The 14,858-nt window shown below is 43.7% G+C and overlaps 1 protein-coding gene across 1 annotated transcript in view; it reads right to left on the reverse strand.

The window, feature by feature from the left end:
- Iqck (IQ motif containing K) overlaps positions 1–14,858 on the reverse strand; it is a 118,975-nt gene that overhangs the window by 103,306 nt on the left and 811 nt on the right. The window contains exon 2 of the mRNA XM_059268164.1: positions 1,017–1,090. Coding sequence (XP_059124147.1) covers positions 1,017–1,090 — 74 coding nt within the window. The remainder of the gene's footprint in view (positions 1–1,016; positions 1,091–14,858) is intronic.

The raw sequence follows: 14,858 nt of genomic DNA on the forward strand, positions 1-14,858 counted from the left end.
CCAGAACCTGTGGGGCAGAGCAAGGAGGATGACCACAAGACCTTGTCTCCAAAATAAATAAATAAACAAACAAACAAGGAAGGAATGAACGAAGAAAGTAAGTTGGGAGGGACAGGACAGGATGAGAGAGAGAGAGAGAGAGAGAGAGAGAGAGAGAGAGAGAGAGAGAGAGAGAGAGGGAGGGAGGGAAGGAAAGGAAGAAAGAAAAGAAAGAAAGCGAGCATGCAAGAGCCAGGTATGGTGGTGTAAACTTAGCACCTCAGCACTCTGAAAGCTAAGGCAGGAGAATTAAGAGTTTAAGGTCATCTGAACTATATATGGAGTTCCATGCCAGCCTGGTCGCATCTATATAGTGAGACCCTGTCTAACAAACAAAAACTAAAATCAATAAATAGAAAAACTGTCCTTAGAAAAAATAATTTAGGAAAGAGAATGACAATTAGTGTCTGCAGAAAAATTTGTGTAAGAATTGCACCCATAAAGCAAGAACAGAATGTTAGCAAAAAGGAACAGTCACAGAACAAGAAAGAGATTTAAAAACAAGAATTTGTCAGAGGCCATTGCAGTAATAAAAATTACTCAAAATCTACAGAATTCAGTTCAGGTTCTATCCCTGCAACCTTGCTCAGTCCCTTTACCTCTTGAGTCTTTAAAAAAAAATCAAGACTGTCCAGTGTATGCAATTCCAAGGTATATTTCCAAGGGTACACCCTTCTTGACTGCTGGTCCTCTCTCAGCACACAGAGAAACCTGCTCTATCCACAACTGTCACTACATAGATCCATTGTAAACACCTTTTACAGTGTGAGCTTGTCACAAGGAAATGTGAGCTGCCCCGTTTAATGGAATCCACCATGAGGTTCAAAGTGCATATATGATGGTTCTTAAACCACTCCACTCTCAGAAGAAGCATGTTGCACGTTCTACCTCCAGTGTCTCCCCCCTCTCTCACTCCCAAGCCAGGATGCGACCCTTGGGGTTCCTGGTGCTCTCACTGAAGCCTGGGCAATACTCACCGAGCTCACTGTAACAGCAGCTTCCTGTTTCACTTTATATCCTTCTGGAAGGGTAGGTAGCTCAGCTTCATACTCTAAAGGGAGGGGGAAAGTGTTCATTGACATTTGTGATGTAATTTCCCTCTTGGAATAAAACGTACTTAAGCTTTATTTCAGTTGGTAGTTTGCATAAATGAAACACAACTGCTCACTGCAGGTTATTGGTTTTGATTTATTTATTCAAATAAATCAGTACTGGGATGGAACCCAGGGCTCTGCAGGGTAAGTGCTCTCCTGCTGAGCTATATCCCCAGTCCCAGTATGTTGATTTCTTTAAGCCACCTTATTCAAAATGAGTAAGATGCTTGGTACCTTGCATGAAAGTCGAGGCTTTATGTTAAAGTCTAAGACTCTTCCCCAAACACTACAACTTCAGACTCTGTCCAAACATTATGGTAACTACAAGGACTAAGCAGAATAAGACAAGGTTAAAGACGATGCCAACGGTATATGTGGTGGTTTGAATGAGAATTCCCGTCTTAGTCAGGGTTACTATTACTGCAACAAAACACCATGACCAAAAGTTGGGGAGGAAAGGGTTTATTTGGCTTATACTTCCATATCACTATTCATCATCAAAAAAAGTCAGAACAGGAACTCAAACAGGGCAGGAACTGATGAAGAAGCTATGGAGAGGAGCTGCCTACTGACTTGCTCCCCATGGATTGCTCAGCCTGCTTTCTTATAGAACCTAGGACCACCAGCCCAGGGATGGCACCACCCACAATGAGCCGGGCCTTCTCACATCAATAACTAATTAATAAAATGCCCTACAGCTGGATCTTACGGAGGCTTTCTTTCCATTGAGGCTCCCTCCTTTCAGATAACTCTAGCTTGTGTGTCAAGTTGACATAAGAAGACCAGCCAGCACACCTCCATAGGCTCATATGTTTGAATGCTTGGTCCACAGTTAGTAAAACAGTTTTGGAAAGGATTAGGCGTAGCCTTGTTGGAGAAAAGTGTGTCATAGGGTAGGCTTTGAGGTTTCAAAAGCCCACACCAGGTCCACTCTCACACTTTGACTCCAATTTGTGCATCAAATGTAAGCTCTCAGCTACTACTCCAGCGCCATGCCTGCCTGCTGCCATGTTCCTTGCTATGATGGCCATGATTCACCCTCTGACACTATAAGCAAGCCCCCAATGAAATGCTTTCTTTTATAATTTGTCTTGGTCACAGTGTCTCCTCACAGGGGGAAAAAAGTAACTAAGATGGCACACGTGGAGCAGAAAGACTTGGAGAATATCTCATTCAAATTCTATAGGGTGATGACAACCACAGCTGAGCAAGGCACAGAGATGCTCCTGGGCTGCAACAAATGCTTCCCTGAGGAATGAAGAGAAAACACTGACAGGAACAAAACCTGTGGCAAGACCAATGTCTTCAAGACAGCCGCAGGCTCATGTGGCAGCAAGGAGGAAAACATCAGTCTAGGCGAGGTGGTGCTGACGGAATGGCTGTATTCACTAGTTTTCTACAGCTGCAATAAAACACCACGACCACGGCAACTTATAGAAGGGGCTTATTTGGCTTATGGTTCCAGCAGGACAAGAGTCTGTCATGGCATGGAGAAACAGCAGCAAGAAGCAGGCATGACAGCTGGTGCAGAAGCTGAGGTACCACATCTTCAACTGCAAGCACGGAGCAGAGAGAGCCAACTGCTAACGGTACAAGGCTTTGAAACCTCCAAGTCCACACTTCCTTCAACAAGGGCACATCTCCTGAGCTTCTCCAAACAGTGCCATCAATTGGGGACCAAGTGCTGTGGGATGGTCCTTCTGTATGCTGTGAATGTGTGTTGCTCTCATTGGTTAATAATAAAGCTGTTTGGCCAATAGCCAGGCAGGATAAGGTTAGACAGAAAAACCAAACTAAGGAGGTGAAGAAGAAGGGCAGAGTGAAGGAGTGACGTAAGGAGCCACCAAAGAAGCAAGAAGCCAGAAGACTGGTAATGCCACAGACCACGTGGCAATACATAGATTAATAGAAATGGGTTAATTTAAATGTAAGAGCTAGTTAGTAATAAGCCTGAGCCATCGGCCAAACATTTATAATTAATATAAGCCTCTGTGTGGTAATTTGGGACAAGGCTGCTGGGTATTTAGGAATTGCTGGTGGGACAGAAACTTCTGTTTACAGCTAAGTGTTCAAATACCTGAGACTATGGGGGATATTCTCATTTAAACCACAACAGTGACTGCACTAGATACAAGTTTTACTTCCTTGCCTAGTTGCTTGCTAGGTGGTAGACAATTTCTCAACTTTTTATAAAGCACCTAAGTATCAGCTTGTGGGCAAGTACACCAATCCGGAGGTCATGAAAAAAAATTAAATTACATTTATTTATTTACTTATTTATTTGTGGGGGAAGACACACATCATAGTGTCCACATGGAGATCAAAGGACAACTTGCTGGAGTCAGTTCTCTCCTTTCACCATATGGGTCTCAGGGATCAAACCCAGGCCACCACTTGGTAGCAAGTGTCTTCACTTGCTGAGCCATCTTGCTGGCCCAATCATGAGTTATTTTGATTCCTAATACCTGCTACCGCAATGTTAACAGGTTGGAGCACTCCCCATGGGCATTAATGGGAGGGGATGAAGCATTTAAGGGGTAGGACCTCTTAAAGGGTGGGAATATTCAGGTCACTATCTCTCCTGTTTGGTTGTAGTGGTTGTTCGTTTTGGATGCAGTAGTGGGAACTGAACTCTGAGCCTCACACTTGCTGGCAAGCGCTCTACCTCAGCCCACTTCCTCTGTTGCACTTCCCTCTCATAAAGAGATTAGTTTTGCTTTGTTGTGGTCCCACCATTTGTTTTGCTGTACCAAGTGTCTAAGCAACCTGGATGTTGTGGTTTGAATGAGAAATATCCCCCACAGGCTCCTGTACCTGAACACTTGGTCCCCAGTTGGTGGTGCTGTTTGGGGAGTTTATGGTCACTTTAGGAAGTACAGCCCTGCTGGAGGAAAGTACATTACCAGGGGCAGGCTTTGAAAGTTTATAGCCTTGATCAACTTCCATCCTCCCCCTTCCCCCACTCCTTAGTAGATGAAATTCTCTGCTTCCTGTTTCTGCTGTCATGCCTCCTTTGCTGCCATTATGGACTCTAGCCCTCATGGTATTTGTCACAGGAACTAATACAATGCCCAACCCATCATGAATTAAAACCTTCAAAATGGTGAGCCAAAAGAAATCCTTTCCCTCTGTAAGAGGATCTAGCACTTACTACTGGGACAGAAAGTTCACTAGCCCACCCTTCATCACCAAACATTATGCTCCAAGATGTCCCTTAGATGCCTAAAATCAATTACTACCAAACATTACATAAACTATATCCTTTCCTATTACTAAGACCTCTGGTAAAATTGACCTCATAATTTAGAAACAGTAAGAAATCAACAGCAGCAATAGCAAAGCAGTTTGTTGTAACACTACCCTGGGATAAGTTATTTGAACGTTTGTTTACTTCTGGAGTTGCCTATTAGTTTTGGACTACAGCTATCATTGGCTAATGAAAAAAAAATCAGGTAGTAAAACCTCAGATAAAGGGATACTAATATGTTTAGGAATTTAAAACAATACAAAAGCAAGGCCTGGTAGCACACACCTACAAATCCCAATACTGGCCAGCTGAAGCAAAAGGATAAAGAGTTGGAAGCCAGGGACCAGCAAGATGGCTCAGTTGTTAAGAGCAGAAGACCCAGATTCAATTTGAGCACCTACAATGGTGGCTCCTAACTGTTGGAGAATGTTCAAGAATGGAGCCATGTAAGGAGAATTCTGAGTGCTTGTGAGAAAACTCCAAGAAATCAAGTTTCTTCAAAACCATGGAATTGGTTCTTGGATTATGCTTTTGTGCCCTTCTCAGGTGTAGTAGATACGAATGAGTTTACTTCAGTTTATTCATTACAGCTTGCTATCGTTATTTATTTACACGCCTCTATGGAAAAATATGTTTCTGCCACCTGTGGCTTACCCTTGTGATTGTACACTTTACTCATGTGACCCCTCCCCTAACCTTCAGAGTATAAATTGTCTGATTCTCTGAATAAAGCTGGCTATTACATGAGACTTTAGTCCCCCTCATTTATAGCTCCATTCTCCCAGGTCTGATTATCTTTAGAGCAGTAAACTACAACCATCTCTAACTCCAGCTCCAGAGGCTCTATCACCCCCCTCTGGCCTCAGTGGGTACCAGGCACACAAGTATACAAGATATACAGACATATATACAGACAAAACACCTCTACATATAAAACAATTTCTTTTAATTAAAAATGATAGAGTTGGAGGCCAGCCCAGGCTACATGGTGAGATCTTTTCTCAAAAAAAAAAATTAAATTAAAATAAAGCAACACAAATGCATTATCTCACAATTCCCTTGAGTTGGAAATCTGTACTCAGCCTGCAGGAATCAAAGCGTCAGTGATCTTAACTAAGAGTTGAGATTCTTTTGACATTCCTTAGTTATTAGCAGAACTTGGTTTGTTATGGTTGTAGGTCTGAAGTCTCTGTTAACCTAACTGTTGGCTGTCAGCTCCTAGAGATGTCAGGTCCTGCCAAAGGCAGTATACACATGGTAATTGCTACTTCAGTGCTTAAAGAGTTCCAAGGCTCCTGCTTGAAACTCCGACCTCTGACAAGAACCAACCTGATAGATCAGACACACCTACAATAATCTCCCTACTCCAAAGTCAACTGACAATGAACTTCACATCTGGAGTCTTCACAGAAACACCTGGACCCATGTTTGAATACTAGAGAGATGTGGCACTAGGTGTGAAAGTCTTGGGGACTGTGTTAGAAGTTAGGTAGGTAGTTCCACTGCCTCTTTCTTCCCTCTGTCCTAAAACCACTGAGATAGTGAAAAATCTGTTTGTTTAGGTTTAAAATACATGTGTATATCTTTGTCAAGATACTAAATATGTACTAATTCAAAGCAAATCTCAAGTAATTCAGAGGTCTTACAAAGGTAGTGGAAGTCACATCCCACTAAACACAGACCCAAGCAAATCTTTTCAACAAATTAATTATATATGTGTGTAATCGTATTTTTAAGTGTTACAGCTCTGGAGGGAAAGTGAACCTGGCTGTTGGAAGCCAGGCTATACCTGTGTTACAGCTCTGGAGGGAAAGGTATCTTGGCTGCCAGAAGCCAGGCTATACCTGTGTTACAGCTCTAAATGGAAAGGTATCTGGCTGCCAGAAGTCAGGCTATACCTGTGTTACAGCTCTGAAGGGAAAGGTATCCTGGCTGTCAGAAGCCAGGCTATACCTATAGTTTGGAAGGGAAAGGTATCTTGGCCATTGGAAGCCAGGATACCTACAGCTCTGTTCTGGTGGGGGATGGTTCTGCTCATCTCCTGGAGAGCCTTTACTTCTCTGCTCCACTCTGCTAAGGGGGGTTCCCCACAGAAATGTAGCAGCAGTTCTGCTCCTGCTCTGGCAAAAGTGGTTACTTCTCTGCCTGGCTCCACTTCGGTGAAAGAAAGTCATCACCCAAACCTCATTCAAGAGATTTATTGGGTCTGCCAGGGTGGAAAAAGTAGCTCCCAACTGAACAGGTACAGGGCTTATATAGGGCTACTTAGGGGCAAAGTTTTTCCAGGTGAAGATTTTCAGGGTGGGAATTGGTTCAATTTCAATCCCCAAGCTTAGACAAGCTCAGAGATTGGCTGGATTTTGTGCTCAGGAATTTGTTGGTTTCATGCTCAGGGATTGGTTGGTTTTTATGCTGAGTTTTAAGTTTCTTTCACTGGCCCTTTTTAACCTTTTGGCTCTGGTTTCAGGGTCATGGCGGCCCTTTTACCTTACAGCATGTACACATATATTTATATGTCTTTATAATGGACATTGTTTTCCCCTTATTTGAATATATATGTATACATACATATAATCTTTGTGTGTGTGTGTGTGTGTGTGTGTGTGTGTGTGTGTGTGTGTGTGAATGCAAGTGCACATGCCACAGGTACATGCACAGAGGTGGAAGGACAACCTGAGTGTCAGTCCTCACCTCACGATAGGGTCAGTCTCTCTCTCTCTCTCTCTCTCTCTCTCTCTCTCTCTCTCTCTCTCTCTCTCTCTCTCTCCCTTCCTGCTGCATACATCAGGCTCACTGGCTGTGAGCTTCCAGGGGTTCTCCTGTCTATGCCTCAATCTCCTGCAGAAATGTCATGGTTACAGAGGTTACCATGCCCAGTGTCATGTGGGTACAGAGACTTGAACTCAGGTCCTCACGCTTGTGCTGAACTGCTTTCTTAACCCGCTGATTGATGGCTCTCCAGCCTTGTATTTTAATTTTGTAAGTTTATGATTATCTTTTATTATTTTATGTTTACTTATTTGTGCCTGTGTGCATGTATGTATACGTGTGTGCCAAGCATGCATGTGTGGAGGTCAAAGGACACTTATGGGAGTTGGTTCTCTCCTTCCAACACCTCGGTCCCAGGCATTGAACGTAGGTCATCAATCTTGGCAACAAGTGCCTTAACTCACCAAGCCCTCTCACAGCCCCCAATTCAACTGCAAGGCTAGCACAAAGCATCGGGGGTCATCATGGCAACTTTGTATATGAAGGTATGTCATCACACCTGTTCTCCTTCATGCCCCTCCTCCCGGTCTATCTTTTCTAACCATCTGTACGTTTGGTGAGGGAAGTCACAGGGTCTGTTTATGCCCCAAATAACAATTGCTGCACAAATGAGTGACAGATAAGACACACAGCAAGTCCCTTTGAACCCATTCATTAATCCACACCTGCTGGTGCGGCCCGTTTTGTGCCAGGAGCCGTCCTAGGTACTGAACACTGGGCCATCCCACAGTGGTACAGATGATATGCTGTGTTTATTTAGCAAGTAAATGCCCCCTGGGCATTTGGCTAGTTTCCAGTATTTCCTTATTAACAATCCCGCAACAATAATATTAATAAATACGTCATTAGTTCTTAAATGTGGAATTGTCCTGTCAATTTTCCATACAGAGAGTTTCGAATGGGGCTGGAGAGATGGCTCAGTAGTGTCATACTTGCTGCACGGGAGTGAGAACTGGAGTGTGAACTCCCAGGAATCATGTAAAAGCTGGGTGTTTGTGGTGGTCTGCCTACAGTCCCAGTTCTAGAGTGTAGAGACCTGGAATCTGTGGAGGGAGTTAATGAGATTAGAAGAAAAAGGGAGCCCCAGGTTCAACGAGAGCCCCAGGTTCAGCAGGAGCCCCAGGTTCAGCAGGAGCCCCTGCCTCAATATATAGAGAATGATCGAGGAAGAGGAAGCCACCTGATGTCAACTTTGGCCAATAAAGGCAGGCACATACATGTGCATGTACACCACCCCCAGTCCTTACACACACATGTGCACCCATATATATATAAGAACACACATACATATATATGCATACCATACACACAGATAAATGTTTACAACAATATGTACGTCTAATACTGAGACTGTTTCTCCATTGATAAAATCAATCTTATCCATACTTAAAATACTGTACGTTTATTTGCATTTTATTTCTTTCCATTATACTTTTCAATAAAACCTCTTTCATCTTAAGTTTGATAGAAAGACACAAACTCCTTTATTTGACCACAAAAGATAAACAGCTGAGATGATTATGTTCAAGTATGGGAAAATACATTAGCTTCAGGACACTGATGGTTCACTACCTGGAGTCTCTGTAATGTTTAAGAAATCTGGCATCTTGGAAGACGACATGCACTCTCCTGGGTCAGTGTCAGGGGTCCTCCTCGGTTGCTTATTTATTGAGACAGGGTCTCTTACTAAACCTAGAGTGTACTAATCTGTTGAGCATCTGGCCATTGAGCTCCAGGGATCCTCCTGTATCCGCCTCCCCATCATGGGTGCTGGGGAGTCAAACCCAAATCAGGGTCCTCATCCTTGAATTACAAAGACTCTGTTAGCCGGGCGGTGGTGGCGCACGCCTTTAATCCCAGCACTCGGGAGGCAGAGCCAGGCGGATCTCTGTGAGTTCGAGGCCAGCCTGGGCTACCAAGTGAGTTCCAGGAAAGGCGCAAAGCTACACAGAGAAACCCTGTCTCGAAAAACAAAACAAAAAAAAAAAAAACAAAAAAAAAACAAAACAAAGACTCTGTTAAGCCATTTCCTCAGTCCCAGGAATGTTTTTGTTTGTTGTTGAGATTTTGTTTTTTGTTGTTGTTGTTGTTGTTGATGTTTTTTTGAAACAGAGTCTCACTGTGTGGGCCTGACTAGCCTGGAACTCATTTTGCAGACCAGGCTGGCCTTGAACTCATAGAGGTCTGACATCTCTGCCTCCTAAGTGCTGGGATTGAAGGTGTGTGCCACCATGCCCAGCACCCCATGAATTCTTTACACAAATGAGGTGGTTTACCCACAGTTTGATCCATTCATTTTGTTCGTCTCATTCTGGGTATCAAACCTGCGTGAATTTGAGGAACATACTCTCCCACCAAGCTACTCTCAAGTCAAGTTTTAAGCGCTGTGATGCTTAGGAAAATTGCTTGTTTTCTCTGACCTGTACTGTAAGCACACACTGAAATCAGGTGTGCTGTCTGTAGAGCTTATCATCTCTCTACTATCAGAGTTTAGCTGGAATTAATTGATCGGGAATTTAATGTTATACATGTGCTAAATGGACCTTAATCTAAGAACAAGTGGGACTGTATAGAGAGCAGAAGAAGCCCGCACTGAGTCTGAGTGTGCTGAGTGAAAGTGTGCTGTTGACATGGGCATGGCTGTGCCAAGAACACCACAGCCTCGGAGCCATGGAGCAAATGACAAAGCCTTCTCCCCAAGGGTGAAGATCAGAGGGAAGTGGCAAAGCCTTCCCTTTCGGCCTGAGTGTGGATGCTGATAATATGTGCAGAAATTATCCACCATATTATTCTCCCACTAGATGTTCACGGCCTGAAGACTGTTCCCCTACAGAGAATGCTCTTACTGAGATCAGCCAAACCTGTCTCCTTGATCTGGCTCTAAACCATAAACCTCGCCCCCTGGTTTATCTGTACTAACCTCTATTCTTTGTTCAACTTTCTATACTAAACACGCTGAGCTTCTGGGGTGCTGGGGTTTCTGCAGCAGAGAGTCCAGACCATCAGACCTTTGTCTGTCTTTTCTCCATTTCCTTACTGCCCCAGGCAGGTCCAAGTCCTTAGTAGCCATGGATGAACATGACAGGAATGGGTGTTTGTTTTACATAGCATTCAAGGGCTGGTGAATGAACTTAGGAGTCGTGGGAATTGAGGCAGTTAACGATACCCTGCATTTCTGGACTGGGTATCTGAGTAAAAGAGGTGAGATTCCCTGAGAAAGCTGCTAGTGTTTATGAGTAGCGAGACTCATGTCTGATCCAGCACCAAAGACAGTTTCCAGCAGCAGAAGATACATGTGAGTGAGGCAGGAGAACAACTCCTTCAGGAAGCAGAATGGAAGCTACTCCGTTCTGGATTGGAAAGGCAATGTGTAGTATGAATCTTAACAGTTCTTATTAATAAGATCAAACCCGAGGCCAGTTATTGGGGTGAACTGGAAGATCAGAGAGACAGAACAAACCACAGCTAACCTCACCTTGCCAATCCTCTGCTGGTCTTGTTTCCTCAGACTGGAGGCCTCTGAGTCCTCATCCAGAATGGGTCTCAGCTGAACTGTGCTAGAAGCCTGAATGCTTAACCAGCCAAATGCTTAACCAGTCCAAATGCTTCTAGTTTCTGGTCCTCACACCTTATATACCTTTCTGCTTTCTACCATCACTCCCTGGGATTAAAGGCTTGCTTTCTGGGATTAAAGGTGTGATGAGTCACCATGCCTGTCTGTATCCTTGAACACATGGATTTCTGCCTCTGGAATGCTAGGATTAAAGGCATGTGCTACCACTGTCTATCCTTCATGTTTAATATTGTGGCTGCTCTGTCTCTGACCCCAGATAAGTTTATTAGCACGCACAATATTTGGGGGAACACAATACCACAGCAATGGGCATGAAAGTGGTGTGAAAAAGGGTCATGGATTCCTGGCAGAGAGGGGAACACAGACAAGAGCTGCAAGAGATAGACTCAAAACAAGTTCTTCTCCTGCGATCACAGACCAGAGTATTTGAAGAGATAAGCTAGCAGAGATGTGAAAGATGTCGGTATGGAGAGGAGGAAGTGATAGACCAGGATCCTGGGAATAACAAGACGGTGGTACCTAAGTCCAGAGAGCACCGAGCCATGATTGGTGGGTGTTCCTTTATGTGTTTATGGGTCAAGTGTGTGGGGGTGTTTTTGACAGGGACTCAACTCTATATACCAGGATGGCCTGAGACTCATAGAGATTGCCTGCATCTACTTTCCAAGTGCTGAGGTTAAAGGTGTGTACTATATGTGTGTTGATATAAAGAAGTTGGATTTCCTGCCCACTCTCAACTGCAGGCATCTTCTCAGTAAATGTGTCCTGTGCTAAGTGGCAGGACCATTTATTTGGGTTAAAACTTGGACCAGTGGATGTGGGAGGTGGGAGAAGACACTGATGAACACTGATGAGCAGTGCCCAGAGCTGGTTGATGTCATTTTCTCTGGCTTGCTCAGCTGCTCTGTTGGAGGAAGAAGCATTCATTCAGGGCGGACCCATGCTGGGATCTGACCAGTGGGATGAGGGACCTACTTTCCAATAACTGCTGAGCTTGAGAATGATTAATCGATGGGTCAAGGACAGCAAGAGGATATTGATAGCAGTAATCACGATGGTGCTAAAACAGGAAACGAAGAGCTTTAAACACCGAGGCTCACTGTTGCTTAAAACCACTAACATCACACACCACTCTATGATTTAATTAGAACACTGGAAGGAAGGAAGCTTATTGATAACAACACAATCTTGAGAATACAAAGGCTTTAGTTGTTGCTGGAAAGATGAGGAAGAACAATGATGAACATTTACAAATAAGTTATCAGATAGGCAGGCAGGCGCGCACACAGCAGTAGAGCCAGGGAGGAGGAAGGACTCAAATTAGATACTGACCAATGTTGTACCTTGTTTTCATGAATTGAGCTCCTGCCAGGTCTACTGGCTGTGATAATTTTTTAATGGATTAATGCTCATAGAATGTAATAACTAACTTCAGTGATAAGATTACCAGAAAGAATATACACTTTTTATTCCCCCTGCTACCCACTGCCTCTTTTTCTTGGCTCTTTGGAGAATCTATGTAGCTCAGGTTGGCCTCAAATCCTGGGTCTTCCAGTTTCAGCCCCTCGAGTGCCAGGATTACAGCTGTGCACCACCACACCCAGCTCCATGCTTCCTCTAAGAAGCTGAACATATTCTCTATGTTCTTACTATACTAAACTACACTGTTTATATGTGTAAGAATTAGGTTTAGTCATTCGTCCGGTTAGCTGCAGCTGTCAACTTGACACAGACCAGAGTCATCTGAGGGAGTCTCAACTGGGGGATTGCTTCAAACAGACTGGCCTATGGACATGTCTGTGGGCCTTTTCTTGATTGTTCATTGATGTGGGCAATATGAGCACTGGGCAGATGGCCCTTGTTTATATATTTTTTAAAAAAAAAGCTGGCTTAGCAATAGCCAGGAGAGCCTGCCAGTATCATTTTCTCATGGTTTCTTCTTCAGTTTTCTGCTGTGAGTTCCTGTCTTGTCTTCCTTCAACTGTGGACTAGAACCTGTAAGCTGAAATAAACCCTTTCTTTCCCGAGTTGCCGTTAGTTAGTGTTTTATTACAGCACAAAATAACTAGGACAGTCATCTAGGTTGAAGTCATGGTGGCCATATATAGAACCATATAGAACCCATCATTAGTACCTCATTGCTCAACAGCTCTTACTCTGTGTCACCATTCACTTGTTTTCAGAGCACACTGAAACTTTTGTCCCTGTTTTACCCAGACATGACAACCCCACAGAAACCAATTCCACAACAGAAGGCAAAGCAAGTTTCTTTATCAATATTTAAGATCATGTATTGATGCAGGGCATCTTCTCATACATTATCTCATTTGGTCCCCACTAGAGAGCCCTGTGAGGTAGGAACTAACTCCCCCAGAGAGCACCTCCCCAACACTACTTGTGATACTGTCAAGTTGACAGGGTTTAGAACCACTTAGGAGATAACACTCTGGGCATGTCTGTAAAAGAAGTTTCTAGATTAGATTGAGGTGGAATGATCTATGAAGTCCTGGACTGAATAAAAAGGAGAAAGTGAGTTGAGCCCCAACATCCATCTCTCTCTGTTTCCAGGTTGTGATGCAATGGGATTGGCTGCCATGAGCTCCTGCTGCAATGATGAACTGTGTAAGCGTTGCAGCTTGGATAGAAAGGTATCCTGGTAGTCAGGAGCCAAGGAATACCACAAAGTCACTGCACGTATAGCAGCTTACAGCCCCGCTCCAGGGAAATAACCACATAGAGACTTATCTTGCTCGCTCTGTGTCTCATGACATCAACTCCTCTGACTTCACCCTTCTACTCCCCAGCATTCTCTCTGTCCCAAAAATCCTGCCTAGCCATCAGCCAATCAGTTTTTTTTTTTTTTTAATTAACAATGAGAGCAACATTCACAGTATACAGGATTATTCCACAGTACGTTACAGGCTCTGCTCGCTTAAGGGAAAGTTTCCCCAGAGAAAGTGTTACAGCTCTGCTTAGGTCCCCAGGAGTGTAACAACTCTGCTCCTTAGGGGAAGGTTTCCCCAGCAAAACTGTTAACAGCTCTACTCTGCTCTAGCGAAAAGTTGTTACAGCTGGGCTTCACCCCAGTGAAAATGTCATACCACACAACACACCTCACTCAAGACATTTATTGGGAAGGAAGAATGGAGGAGGGTGGCTGCCTCTAGTGAGGTAGCAGCAAACTGAACAGGTACAGAGCTTAATAGGGTTCCTTGGAGGGTGGAGGTAGGGGGAGATGGGGGTGTGTGGGCGGGACTTTCCAGGGTAGTTTGTGATTAGTGGGATTTAGTGCTCAGGGGGCTCTGGGATTGGAGGGATTTCAACCCCTGTTCCCAAGCCAGTGTCAGGGTGTTTTTCCTTGGCCCTTTTCACTCTACACTACAGACTATACCCTCAAACTGTGAGCCAAAATAAACCCTTCCTTGAGTCGCTTTTGTGAGGTGTTTTAATCACAGCAGTAAGGAAAAAAAAAAACTACACAATGTAGTTTGGAACTGTACTATAAAGAACTATTGGAAAAGTAAATTCTCTAGGTAAAAGACAACAGACACCCAAATATTGCTATAGATTAGTTCCTCAGGCAAGGACTCTAAGGGTAAAACTTAGAATATCAAAAGCAAACACTTTTCTCTGGAGCAAGTGTTACACTGAAGAAGGAATTCAAGCCCTAACGGGGCTGAAATAGATGGTTTGGGGGTACTGACTCTGAGCCCACAACTCTTTTCCTCTGTATCCTCCATTTCTTCCAACTTATCTCTCTTCCCTTTATACACTAGCAAATTTACTGTTTCCATTCAATAAACATTTACTGACCCGGAACCATCAATGCAGCAGCTCTATATTGCCATTTAAATTTATTAAAATTAAGTAAAGTAAGAAATTTGGTCCTTCAATTCTGCCAATCTCAAATCACATCTCAAACACATTTAACAGCACAGATTGTTAAGGTTCTATTAGTACTGTATTGGACAGTTAATGTAACAAGAATGAAAATCTTCCAGTAGTTGGGAGGCTGAGGCAGGAGTATTCTGAGCTGGAGGCCAGCCTGCAGTACAAAGTGAGGAAAGAAAAAAGGGAGACGGGAAGAAAGGACTGGGAAAGACAGAGAGAATGATTAGAAATGAATCTATGTCTT

The sequence above is a fragment of the Peromyscus eremicus genome, chromosome 1 (assembly GCF_949786415.1).
Source record: "Peromyscus eremicus chromosome 1, PerEre_H2_v1, whole genome shotgun sequence".
Lineage (NCBI taxonomy): Eukaryota > Metazoa > Chordata > Mammalia > Rodentia > Cricetidae > Peromyscus > Peromyscus eremicus.